At 35.1% G+C, this 14,185-nt stretch overlaps 1 protein-coding gene across 5 annotated transcripts in view; it reads right to left on the reverse strand.

The window, feature by feature from the left end:
* The window catches only part of APAF1 (apoptotic peptidase activating factor 1), a 31,283-nt gene that overhangs the window by 12,446 nt on the left and 4,652 nt on the right, over positions 1 to 14,185 (reverse strand). For 3 of the 5 annotated variants that reach the window (XM_068191662.1, XM_068191663.1, XM_068191664.1), the window contains exons 6-16: positions 11,214 to 11,326; positions 10,569 to 10,700; positions 9,927 to 10,165; positions 9,209 to 9,376; positions 8,265 to 8,396; positions 6,268 to 6,381; positions 5,480 to 5,658; positions 3,946 to 4,072; positions 1,885 to 2,010; positions 1,144 to 1,275; positions 345 to 470 (exon numbers count right to left, since the gene is read on the reverse strand). In XM_068191662.1, the coding sequence (XP_068047763.1) occupies positions 345 to 470; positions 1,144 to 1,275; positions 1,885 to 2,010; positions 3,946 to 4,072; positions 5,480 to 5,658; positions 6,268 to 6,381; positions 8,265 to 8,396; positions 9,209 to 9,376; positions 9,927 to 10,165; positions 10,569 to 10,700; positions 11,214 to 11,326 (1,588 nt within the window). Of the gene's footprint in view, positions 1 to 344; positions 471 to 1,143; positions 1,276 to 1,882; positions 2,011 to 3,264; positions 3,475 to 3,945; positions 4,073 to 5,479; positions 5,659 to 6,267; positions 6,382 to 8,264; positions 8,397 to 9,208; positions 9,377 to 9,926; positions 10,166 to 10,568; positions 10,701 to 11,213; positions 11,327 to 14,185 lie in introns of those variants that run through there. The other 2 variants (XM_068191665.1, XM_068191666.1) reach the window with 2 other exon arrangements.

The following is a 14,185-nucleotide window of genomic DNA, read 5'->3' on the forward strand; positions in this document are numbered from 1 at the left end:
CAAAACTTTCAATTAACCTAAAAACTTACTACTATTTCTGGTTAAACAATTTTTACTCCCCACTCAAGTTTTCTTAACAAAGTGCATTAGGGGGCAAAAATATTCAAAATGAGGCTAGTTAGAATTTATTTGCAACTACAAGCAGTCGACTTTTTTTTTTCTAATACTGGACAAGCCATTTCAAAATCTTGCATTACAAATGAGACCAATAATCAACTAATGGATTTAATTCATTAAAGCTGATCATGCAGACACAAAATTTTCTTATACATATTTTGCATTTGACGCTAAACCTGCCCATCCATCACCAAAACAAAGAGCTGATTTAAAAATATACTGCATACCTTTACTGTTCCATCTGTCGAGCAGCTAGCAACATATTCATCATTTGGTGAAAATCTGCAGTGATTGACAGAATTTTCATGACCTATCATTGTATTTCTACAGTATTTTTCATTCAAATCCCAAATCTGTAAGAGTAATAAACATCTAAATATCATCATATTCATGACTTATTCAGAGAGATCATTCATGCTCTTCTCAAAATCATACACTGGCAACCAAAACACCACTTTTATTTTTTCTTAGTTTTACCCACATGCTCATGGACTGGATGCTATGCCCTGGGCTACCCTACAATTTACCTCTATTTGGTAAGATGCATGAAAACTATTAACATCAGAATTACAAAAATCTAGTTAAAACTTTCTGGACAGTGCAGACAAGGCCCCTGACCAGCACAAAATTACTGAAAGTTTCCTCAGAGTGAGAAAAAAGCTTTGTCTGGCCTCATTCCTTTTCAACTTCCTAAATTAGAGTTATGTAGCTTACACACTTCAACAAAAATGAAATCTCTAAAGTTAGTCTTGAACAATCTGAATATCATCAGACCAAAGCCCTCACCTTCATGCCCTACCAACAGAGGACTTGCCCATTCTCCTTTGCAGAGTATAAACACTTCTATTCTGCCTTGCTGAAATCTGATAGCAGAGCTGTGGTCAATACTCTTGATCTGTTGCCATGTCCCTTCTGCCAGGCTCATTTAAAAAACCATTACTTCATAGTGTTTAGATAAATTTATACATCAACAACCACCCTGTTATGACAAACAGCATGAGAATAATCTCAACCTTTTCCACTTACTTTGATGAAAGTGTCATTTGAGCAGGTGGCCAGAAGGTACTGACCACTTTTGTTATTGAACTGGCAGCAATTGACCTGCTCAGAGTGTTCTTCATACACACACCTACACTGGCCTGTTCTTGAATTCCAGACCTAAGCAGAATTAAAAGATGAAACACACTTATAAATATATTTAAAGTAATTGTTTTTAAAAATCCAGAAAGTATGCTGAAATACAGATAAAGTTCTAAAACATTATTAATAACACCTTAAAAATATTTTGAAGAGGAAAGATTATATATTTAAATAAAGAAGCAGGACATTATGAAGGGAAAGGTCATAATTCAGATAAGAATCTGATAAATTCTTGAATTCCAACAAGATTTTGCTACTATAATGAGGAATTAAAAATTCCAACTATTTCACAGGTAACAGAAAAGAAACATTAAAAATAGAATTATGGATAGATTCATCTCATATTGTGAATAGGACTGGACTCACACATTATGTTCTAGTTAAAAAGAAACATCAGATGATACAAATAAAATAAGTGGTTAATTCTGCATGCATGATGTTAACATTAAGTATCTTTTATTTTATGTAACAAGTGGGGCTTTTCTGTTTATCAAGAATTAAATTATCCACATAACATTTAAGACAGTTTAAAACACCTTTAGTTTTAAGAATCTGTGCCAAGTTAGTTAAACAGAAATTTAAATTATGAGTTTGAAAAAAAGAATAATCTTTTCCTCATTCCCTTACCTTGACTTTTTTGTCACTTGAACAAGTTGCTACAAATTCACCATCTGCAGAAAAAGCGCAACAGAGTATTTCATCATCGTGGGCATTTATCTCCAGGAGTCTCTCTCCACTTTCTGCTTTAAACACCTAAACCAAGGAACAGTAAAACCTTATAACTTGCAGACAGTTTGAAAACACGTATATAAGTTTATTTTATAATCTCAAACAGCTCTCTTTATGTAAGCTCTTTAAAAAAAGGGTTGATTTTTGAAAGCATTCATAATTTCAGGGACAATAACGTAATTATAGAGTCCTGCAAGGCCAATAAAAATTGTAAGAGAGAGAATTAGTGAAAATTGATTTTTCAAAATACTTTGTTCTACCCCTACTCTTAAGCTAAGAGCCATGCCCTTTCACAGTCTATTTTAAGAGTAACTGGAAAACACAATCTACTAACAAAATTAAGTTATTTATAAAACTACAAATTCCAGTTTTATATGTATGGGACACCCATAAGTCTAAAGTAAGAATTTCAACAGAATTGATGATTGGAGGACCAAAAAAACAAAAATAAGTAGGGAAAAATTGACAGGAAAATTGTCACACATTTCAGTCTCAAGTTAGATATAGGCAATGAAAGGACAGCTGGGGAAAATGCTAGATATTAATAAATTTCCTCAAATTCTAGCATTTAACTTTACAGTGTGAGGTGGGTAGGGGGTGGAAATCAGGTGTCCCTTTCCATCTTAGGTTACATATTCTTAATTATTAAAACAAACCACAAGATGTTCTTTTGAGCACTTTTCAGATTTTTTTTATTGAACAGAAATACCAGTGACAATTAAATGGTTGGTATTTGTTCAAATAGGAATATAAGTACTGAAGTAACAGGAAATCTACCTTCACAGTAAGCTCTGCAGAGTATCTGTTCTTAATCCAGCAATCATTTTTTTAAGTAGCCTTGAAAACTGAAAAGCTTAAGCCGTAATTAGAAAAAAACATTAATAAGCTCAAAGTTTAAAACCAAAAAAAGTATTATGGCTAATTTTCCTATTATTTCTTCAATAAAAGTTTAGTTTCAATGCAATTGCAATCCACAGATTTTTTTGGGGTGTAAAATGAAGGAAAAAAAAAAAAAAAAGCAATCTGCAGTGTCAATAATGAGGCCATTAAGTACAGAAGCCCAGCACAGCAACTACAGCACAGCATGAGTACATCCACCAGGCATCTCCTAAGTGGATGCCATGATCATAATTCTGTACAGGCCAGCAAATAAAATAAGCAAATAAAAAACCCAGTAACAACACAGTAAGTAGCCAAATGAGCAGCAACTTAGTACTCAACTTCTCAAGCATCCAAACAATACCAAAGGTTTGCAGCAAAGTTGTTCTTTTCCCTTACCTTTGGCTGTATGAATATGGGTACTTTACCAGGTTACTGGCTGGCTGATTGCTAGTTTTCTTGAGAGCTGGCTGACTCCCCTCCAGGCAGACTGCTGGCAAATTTATATTAGTCACATTCCTCTCTGTCTCTTCTAATCTGCTTTCTAAGCACTTTGGGCCTGTATCCAATTTAAGACTGTCCTCAGCCATTTTCTCCACAGATGTATTTCTTATGCATTAAGGCATTTCACTAATTAAACACCAAAGTGGCATAACATCCACTACCATCCCATATAAATAGTAAAGCTGTACCCAAAACACCTTACTGCTCTGCAGTACTGTAGAAGGTCTACTGTGACTGGAAATAACAGTTTTTGCAAGCAAATATTAAATAAGCTGGGGCACATTGTTGGGCTGTGACCTTTTCCATATCAACTCATGTTCACACATTAGGCCAGTGAGGGTAAAAATGCTAAAATCCCACTATTCAGCTCTTGAAGATAATGTTTACTATTCTGAACATGCAACTTGGTGTTTATGCAATAATATATCCTTTTCAATCATTTGTCTCCAATCACAATCTAGATCCAAATATTTCCACATAGCAACAGAAGAAAGGTGGCAATGTTCAAGAAAATGTTCAAGCAATGTTTTTGAAATGTACAGAGCATCTCTTTTGACTCATTTGTAGGTGTCTTACCTGAAGAGTTTTATCAGCTCCACATGATGCTATTCTTTGTCTATCCTTAGAAAAGCAGGCATGGTAAACTGCATCTCTATGTGGACGAACAACCAGACGGTAGAGATTTTTCAAGGATTTTTTATTTCTACAGGGTAAGACAATTATTTAGATGAGTGTCTTTGTACTATTCAAAATCATCTCGAGGATTAACACTTTTTCATACATCTTGAGCAGCAAGCTTTATAAACAAACAAAACAAACAACCCACTACACCGTACCTCTCAGCCTTCAGGTTGAACTAATAAAGGAAACAAATTCTACTATTCACTCAAAGGTTAATATTGTGCTCCAACAGTTCCAGCTTAGATACCAAGAAAGATAACATTTTTATGATCTGAAATGTGCTATTTCCAAATATAGACTTTTTCCTGAGAATTCTTGTTCTCCTGCAGGAGAACTCTCCCTTTTCAAGTTAAAAAACACTTGTAGATTTGCTTAGGTCTTTGCAAATTTCCTTAATTTCCATGACAATGGCTTGATTCTTATCACTAGACAGCTAAAAAAGATCTGTGACTATCACCACTTTTCAATCACAGATTAGGTACAGGATCTAACTCACCTTAGATGACTCTTGCCTCACTTGAAGAAAAACTTAAGAGTTAGTAGCAATCACAATCATCCTGTTTAGCCAGATCTTAACACAGGCAGTTGGCACTGTAATGAGATGACTTGGTGATAATGACCAAAACATCTCTTTCCTGAACTAACTGGATACTGACTCCCCTGAACCATGCGATTTCCAAGCAGTTTTGCTAAATAAAATAACAAAATATTCAAAGAGGAGACTAATCTGCCTGGCTCGTGCTATAATTGCTTGACATGGAGTCATTCTGTTTCATAAGCACCAAGTACTACAAATATCAGAAGAGAAACGTCAAACAGAAACAGAGAGTTATGTGGTCAACTGACTATCAGACAAGGCTGGGAAAATGTGTAGATCTCTATACCTTTTCCTTAAACAACTTCCAAAAACACAGTAACAGCAAAGAATTGTTTAAATTGGAGAAGTTAAACTGGAGAAGTTTCAAGATTGTGTAGAGATTACAATTTCCCATCTCACTACATTATAAAACTTAGCACAAATGCTCTTCTTTAATTTAAAGTCACAGTTTACTTTAAAACCTAAAAACGTACTCTAACATACCCAATACTGGCACTACAGTTCTAACTTTAAAATAAAACTATTAAAGAAGATTCAAAGTATCATATTTTCATCTTTGCATTGTTATTTAAAAGGAACAATAATTGATCGCAGAAGAAAATGTATTACTCAATTTGTTTTTATGTAATTATTACTAAGTTGTCGCCTTACATATGTAGGGTTCCCCTTCCCCTACAAGTTCTTGAAAATTATTACACCTTCTTTCCCCAGAAGAAAACCCCTGCAGTTCTTAAAGATTCTTTTGTTACCATACATGGTATTCAGCTGTATATTAAATTATTTCCTTGGTCAAGGGATCAGCATATCAGCAGACAGGCTGCAGCTACTTACATCCACTCCAAATAAAATGTTCCTGTTTCCCTTTGGGCATGTAGCTTGGCCTGTTGATACACCTCTGATGTCTCGGGCTGGCAAAGACCCAGCTGAATGATGTCAGGAAACGGCTGCCGTCCAAGAAGGTGCCCATTTAAGGACAGAAACTCCTGGAAATTCTCACGCACTGTGCTATCCTAAAAACAGAGCAAACATTTGATAATATAGATTTATCTTAGGATTATTTCCTTGCTTTTAAAATTTTCTCTACAGCAAATATTCTTAAAGAAGCCCTTAGCTCTATTTTTCTATAAGTTATATTAGCAAATACATACAGTAGATTGAAATATTTCATTATCCTATTCAGAAAGCACAGTATCCTTATTTTTCAAACAAAGAATACTAGCAATAGTGACTTATTCAAGTCACTATTAAGCACTGAGTTAAAGTGACTTATTCAAGCCACTGAAGCAGTGTAAAATATCAGAAAGACTATTCCAAGAGGTCAGCATAATTCTACACCTCCTCAAAAGCAGAGTACCTTACGTACCCATCCCTAGGTACTGATCACTATAGCTATTGAGTTCCATGGCCAACCAATTACACAGTGAAGTTAAAACAAACAGAAAACTGAGTTTCCTTCATTTTTATCTTCTCCAAGTAAAAGTTCAATTTAATATTGGTTTCATGCTTTGGTTTTATAAGTGTTCTATATACCTGCCATATACATACATCCAACAAAATGCAATTACAAAATAGAAAATTATATTTGGAACCAACTGATCATTTACCTTTTAAAATCATACCTTTTGATCCAGGACTGAACTATATTCTACATATTCATGAATCAGGTGAGCAGGCCCCACCAATTCTGTTTTAGCTTTAATCCAATCTAAAGAAAACATAAGATCACGGAGCTCCTAAAAGAAATAGAAATTTAAGTTCACAGTGTAAGTTTCACAACAGAATCTACTTAGGGGGAAAAAGAAAAACACAGGAAATACATTAGGTATTTAATATACTTCAGTACAACCATCTCTGGTTGAAAACTCAGGCAATTTCCTGTTTCCTGCATCTTAATTGTTAAGTTATAAAAATTCAGTGTACAGAAGGCTAAGTTTGTTTTTTTAAACTGCTCTTTGATACAGCTAGTCAGACAGGAGATGGAGGTACAGAGCAATTCTTGACTTCTGCAGCACGAGACCTGTTTTTTTAACTCTGAAAAAGCTTCTTCTAGTCCAGTCTAGAAAAGATCATTGCTACTAATAATTGTTGATCTTCCTAAGAGATACTGAAAGTCCTAAAACCACTGGTAAATGATCAAGGGACTCCTGCCATAATATCCTTTCATTCCTTCAGTGCTCTGGGTTGTATCATATCGGGACTTGTGATATGGACTTGTGAATATTCAACTGATCCAGCCAGTCCCTTACAATTTCACATTTGTCCCCACAAAAAGTCCCAGTTCCCACACTCATGGTCCTCAAAAGCAGGGGACTGGGCACACAAGGTCTGTCAGTCATTATTAAATCTGCCAGTCTGTCATTATTAAAGATTCAGGTAAAAAAAAGCATTGAACTTTATCCCTATTAGTTAGATGACCATCAAACAAGTATTGGTCCAATGTTTTCTTCAGACCTCCTTGAGAAAACCTGCTTAGCAGCAATACTGCACAGGTGAAAAGCATATTCCAATTTAAAATCAATAAATTCCACAAGGATTGAAACATTATCATCATTAAACAGAGAAAAGGAAATACCTCCTAGCTTTATTAGCCTTCCAACTAGTAGAAACCATTTCTAAATAATGAAAAATGAGTGATACATAGAATATAAACTCTAGAAAGCATATAAGCACAATGAGCCAGGCTAAAAACTTCTGAGAAGCTAATTCTACAAAATGTAGAAAGGCTGCTAATAAAAACATTTTCACAACACACTGAAACTAAAGATACTAAGATAATAAAATAAATATTATCCAAAACACCTAGACTCATAGCCAACATTAATTATGAAGGTTCCTATAAGAGAGAAATCCATGAAGTGTATTATATGAAAAGTCAGATGAACCACCTTGAAAGAAGCTCAAAAGAAAAGGCTTAAGTACACGTGAAATAAAGCAATTAACAACCAGGACCAAACACTATTCAAGACACTTGAAACTCAAATTCAAGTGAAACTACCAATTATTAATCTTTCTGCATGATTTGCATCTTATAATAGCTCAATATCTACAGAAGAATAGTTGGCGAAAATGTCAGCCATTTTTTTAAGGTGCCAAGACAATTCTGGAAACAAGAGACTTACCCATCTAACTCTTGATGGGGGTTTTTTGCTACTGAAATGAGATAATGAATTTATACGCACAAATCTCTTTGACGTAAGAGGAAAAAGCTAACAAGACTTCTGAAGATAAAAAAGTAACTAAATGATAAAATGCTCTTATGAAATCAATTTACTTGTATTATTACACAATAAAGAGAGCTTGGGTTTACAAAAAGGTTTAAAGAAGACTTCTTATTAAAGCTTCTTAAAAAGGAAAAGAAAACCACAAGCCATTATGGTATAAAATAGGAAATCCTCTCAAGAACTGGTTGAAAAGACAAGATACAAAGAGTAGAAATAAAGTCATTTTTGTAATGGACAGTGATTAATCAGAGGACCACCTAAAGACCCTGTGTTGAGTGTTCACCCAGCTGGACTAGTCAAGGGGAAGAGAAGCTCAGCTGGGAGAAGGCCTGGAGGGAAAAGCAGAGGTAAGAGTGGGTGAAAAAGGGAAGCACAGGACACCTGTCAGAACCCACCTGCTGCATTTTGGCACCTGCCATGTGATATGCTAGAAAGTTATACCAGTACATGCAATCCTCTTGAGACAGAACAGGTGTATTAAGCTTGTAGTATTTCTTGTACTGATTTACTATGTTTTTATGTAGCTCCTGCAAAGTGAAGAAAAACACACTTTTGGCACTGAGGAATTATAAGTATTATTATTATTATTATTACATTGTAAATAGCATTGAGGAATAATATTATTTCTCAATTGTAATACATTAACCTGTGAAATAAAAAAGCTTACCTTCCAAAAATTGTACACCTAACCTAATTTACTGCTAAAGACTTCTCCATAAAAATCCTCTGTATATTGAAAGACATAAAAGCAAGCTGTTAACCCTTCTTCTCAGACTGAGATTAACTACCAAATTTCTTTTCATCTTAAATGTGGGTAGCCAACAAAAAAAAAAAAAAAAAGGATATTTACATATGAAGATCTAAAGCAAGACAAAAAACTTGCCTTTTCTTCATATCTACTCTTTCTGTCTTGTCCTTCAGAACCAAAACTGAGCCAAACTTACAGGGCATCTTCCTGAAAGTACTGCGTTAAATTGGAAAAAAGGGAGCAAAAAGCATTTCCCTGCATTAAAGAAGAAGTTTCCTATTCTGGTTGGGCTTTGATGTCTTTGGAACCAACAGTGGAACATTACATCTCTTTCTGGAACATCTGATAGAGAAATAATGGTTACAGAGTCTTCTCTCAGTTTAGTCCATTAGCTGCAGATGGAACGATAAAGAAATCCCCCCACAGTTTCAAATTGAAAATAAATATTTTTAATTAGTCAGCCTTAAGTTGAATTTAATTTGGACCTATGCTATGAAACTACTCAGGGTACCATTTAACAAAGCAACATCTTCTGAAAGATGCCCAGCTTTGGAGAGTAAAGTTGAATGCAATTTTCAGTTGATACGCTACCTGAAGCTGGTTGCGGTTCTTCTCTGTGAGAAAGTCAAGCTGAAGATCATGTAAATAATAATGGAATGACTTCCCATTACGATCACAGAACAAGAGTGATTTGTTAACAAATTCCTGTAGTATATCTTCAACTTCTTCAGTTTCCATATCCCAAAGAATACAGAGAACCTAAAAAGTATTTACACATTAACAGAGAAGAGAATCAGAACCAAGTCGTAATACGATTTGTAGGAATATTATAAAAGGCTACCAATTAACTGTCAACAAAATGCATACTAACAAACATAGACACAAAGGGTAATAACCAATTCAATCAGGTACCAATTCCTTCTTACCAAAGCACAGGACAGATATTAGAACTTAACCTATCCTTTGTCTATTTGTGCTGATTTATGCTGACCATAAAAGAAGACAAATTCCACATAACAGTTTTCAAGCTTTCAGTGAGCTCAATTACAATCTAATTAAAGAACAATACACAGAATGCAGATTAAACTTTAAAAGTATGAATACATTTACTCAGTTATGATTATTTTAGGTTCACTACTAACAATACAAGTCATGATGCAATAATGGAACAAATCTACCCAATCTAGCAATTATTATTAAGTTACATACTGTAGAAGTTATACATGACAATTATAAATTTTGAGAACTCTTTAAGATTGTTGTTTGTATCTCATTAAAAATCACAAGATTTCTGCACTGCTTTTATTACCTTAGTAGGTACTTTAACATCTTTTGGGAGGATAGAGAGGTCTTTATAGTAGTCTTTGTAATTGTCATCCAGCTGCTCAACACTTATGGACATTGCTTCATCAAGGGCTTCGTAATCATACGAGGAAGATTTTCTTATTCTTTTAAACTGCTTATTCTGCAGCTGCCTGAGATAGTATTCCCATCGGCTTGGGAAGTCTCGTAGTAACGCACCTATCAAGGATATCACGAGAGGAGAACCTGAAGAAAAAGATTAAATCAAATTTAGAGGTCATCAAGGAACACAATCCAACAGTTGATGGTCATGTCACCAAAACAGGTAACATTCCCAAGACACTGATTAAATTCTTGAGGTGTGGAACAGAGACAAATATAACACACACGCCATGTAGACATTTGCAAACTCCCCAAATTTAAGTGTAATTGTGGTGCAGAGAGAAAATACACTGAAGAAAACTACCCAAAAATCAACATGAGTCGTCTGCTAAGCTTAAACATAAAACCCAAAATATTTAACAAGCACTTGTATTTTACTTAACATATACAGTATTAAAGGATGTTCCCTTCTCTATTTTTAAGTCAAACATAGAAGAAAAAAAAGACATTCAGTGGTAAATTGTATGACAAAGAGCAACTAGAATACCTTTGCATTCTCTCACAAGAGAGTTAGCTTGTTCTGGAAGTTCTGATATTTTCATATTCACAAATAGGGATAAAATCTCCAGTCCCTTCTCATGTGCTAGTCCACTTTCCACATGAACCTCATATTTATTGCCTAGAAACAGAAACATGGAAAAAATTCCAATGAATGCAAAAAACCGTATGGAAATTCAAACTATTTTCCAAGTCAAATCTGGAGCAAAGCTTCATGACTTTTTGCATAGTATTTTAGAGGACTAAGAAGAGTATAAATTCTACTTATCAGAATCAGCTTGCATTAGAGATATAGACACAGAAAAAAAAAAAACAGACTATAAGCTAATAATTACAAATGCATTATGGGCAGTCACTGGTGAATAGTGTAGAGATAATCAGTCTAACATCACCAGTGTCACAGAGGTTAATTTCTTCTGTTGAGAATTACTGCACTCATCAATGTAAACATGTAACTTTCGGGATAACATACAACACTTATTTCACAAAGAGCATTAAGTCTTTCAAAGCAGAATTCTAAAGCCTTGCCACTTGCGCACAGATTGATAGACAGTTTCTTTTGAAAGCTCACATGAACAAACTGCAGACACAGACACACAGAATCTGTGGTGCAGGAGAGGGAAGTGCTCCTTACCAGCCACAGCATCTGTTACACTCCTGTCCCTGCTCGTGATGAGTACCTGACATTGACTATCGAATGCTTTTAATACCCAGGAATCCCAAATGTCATCCAGGACCAAAAGAGACCTAGTGAGAGAAGAAATACTTCAGATCAACTATTAATGCCAAAATAAAGTATTCCATTTTAATAAAGAAAATGTTCATAGTTTACAAAGTATCACTGCATAAATTTTTTAATATTAGTATGCAGAATATCTTGATAGTATGTCCACAGAACGGTAACAAAGCTGGCAAAGGGTCTGGAAAATGTCCTAAGAGGCACGGCTGAGGGAGCTGGGGTTGTTTAGTCTGGAGAAAAGAAGGCTCAGGGGGGACCTCATCAATCTTTATGACCTGACAGGAGGTTGTGGCCAGGTGGGAGTTGGTCCCTTTGCCATGTCTCAAGTGGAAGGATGAGAGGAAATGGCCTTAAATCGAACCAGGGCAGTTCAGATTAGATATTAGAAAAAATAATTTTCTGTGATAGAGTGGTTAAACACTGGAATAAGTTGCCAAGGGGGTGGTGGAGTCATTGTCTCCGAAAGCATTTAAGAAGTGCCTGGATGTGGCACTTAGGGGATATGGCTGAAAGGTGACTATTGTGGTGCTGTGTTGATGACTGGACTTGATGATCTTGAAGGTCTTGTCCAACCTTGGTGATTCTGTGATTAAACACTGTGCAAGAAGCTGAATGCAGTTACCTCAAAAAGGTATTTACCATTTATTATTCCATAGCTACATCTGAAATGCAAACAATGTTTTGAGAAACATTTCCATTAGTAGATGCCAGGAAAAACAGAAATATTTACTGGTTTTAAGTAAATAGGTATCATAAATAAGAAAAGAGTTGTATAAAACTAGATAACTCTGACACAGGCTAGTGATAAGCTTTGTGAGAAAGCATTCAAGTTTCCTTTTGACTCAAGAGTTTTCAATTTTGTTCTTATGCCTTTGGAAAGTTATATGAGACTAACCCTCTTGTAAGGCAAGTCTCTTCTTACATAAATGACATTTCATGCTGACTACATATTCCAATCGTATGGCTAGCCACATTTGTAGGTTCCTACATGGAATCTCACCAGAATAATGTACAGTAGACTTCCCTACACCTGCCTATATGTGACAGAGAAGTTACTGAAAACTGTTGTTAAAACTGGGTTTAAGGGAGCAAGAAGTCAAAAAGACTAGCTGGCAAGCAGATGTATGGAAAGAAGTAACAGTTATTTGCCTCCAGTAAGTTTTAGCTATTGACACCTAATTCTACAAATTGTTTACATTTACTATGCTTGTTTTTTAAGGGATGGAATTTTCCACTCCACTAGTTACTGGTTAAATTCTCCAATTCTCACTGAAGCATGACAAAACTTCCGCATTTTTCAGCTAAGTGGCACTTACGCCATCAAAGCCTATAAATAGGGATTTGATCCTCCTTAAAGAAGTGCATACACATCAGGCTACATTCTCAAAGATATATTTAAGTCTTGGATAGCTCTATCTCATTTTTATACAACTCTTCTATTAATAACCTTCTGATAAATCAGAGGGTTCACAAGAATACTATCATAGCCATAAAGGGCTCGTTTTGTGGCACTTTCACGATTGAAAATATGATGGGTGACATGAATTATAGCCTGATTGTATGTTTTTAATTAATCTGAGTACTTCAAAGTCCTCCCATTCATTAGGCACCAGTGATTTTTCTCCTCCAGTCACACCAACAAATCTTAAATTCTAATTAGGATTATTTAAAAAAAAAAAAAAAAACATTACAAAGAAAAACCAAAACAAACAAAAACACACCCCAAAGCAACAAACAAAACCCTGTGATAATCACAGGAGATTAAATTCTGTAATTTCTTATTTTAAAGTATACAATAGTTTCCATTTTTCATTTGACTAATAATTTAATCCCAAGAAACATACTGGCTTCAAAATTTGAATCCTTTGTCTAAGACTTTATTCCCAAGAGATGCACTGGGTTGGCTGTCTGAATCCAGGTATAGCTAAAGTCTTCTTGCTGGCAAATAGAATTCCAGAGCAGAGCCAGCTTCTTCCCAAGTTGCAGTGAAGTTTTGTTTCCCAAACACTTGCACCCTCTATGATCCTCATTCCCAGGCACATTCCCCTCTATTTCCTCCCATGCCCACTTCTGTATTGAAGAGTTTTGATTTCTTTTGTTTGTTAATAAACAAGAAATAACAATGGAAATGTGTCAGAGTAGACAGCTACTCCTCATCCTTCAAGGAAAAGTGCACTTTCAGCTGATAGATTTCTTTTGGAGGACCTGTCAATATTTCCCACATCTTTTTGTCAAAAGAAAGATGATTTTTCCCCCCTGTACAGAAATGCCAGTATTCTACTCTGTTATCTACAAAGATCACAAGATTGGAGTATTATTCCCAAGATAACTCATTGACAAGCAGGCTCATTTAGTTTAGTACAAATTTTCCCAGAGAATAATTAAATCCTCAGCAAATAACAAAAACTATTGCTCAAAGGTGAAAAAAGCTGTGCAATCACTGAGAAAGCTGTGCAATGACTGAGAAAGACAATGGTTTCTTGCAATAATTGGTCACATCATGAAAACCTGCTTTCATTTTGGTACCTCTAGACTTCCTAAAGACACCATCTTTTCTGGAAAGGAAGAATTTTCTGCAGTGATACACACTTCTTTCTGCTGTATGATCCTCACATATCAATAAAGCAGTCTACACACACAGTGAGAACACTGAAAGTTAGAGAAATTCTTATTTCCAGTTGTTTGTTCCCATCTTTCAGTATTCAATCTCATCTTTCATTATTTCTCTATTTGCTTTTTCAAGCAAATATGACTCCTGCACAGCTGGTTAACATATTTTGTTGCTAGAAGTCTTACTAGCCTAAGTTAGGAAATTGGTTAAAAAACCAAAATACACACCACAGACACATGTAAACCACAACACAGAC

Source organism: Anomalospiza imberbis, chromosome 5 (assembly GCF_031753505.1).
Source record: "Anomalospiza imberbis isolate Cuckoo-Finch-1a 21T00152 chromosome 5, ASM3175350v1, whole genome shotgun sequence".
In the NCBI taxonomy this organism is placed as follows: domain Eukaryota; kingdom Metazoa; phylum Chordata; class Aves; order Passeriformes; family Viduidae; genus Anomalospiza; species Anomalospiza imberbis.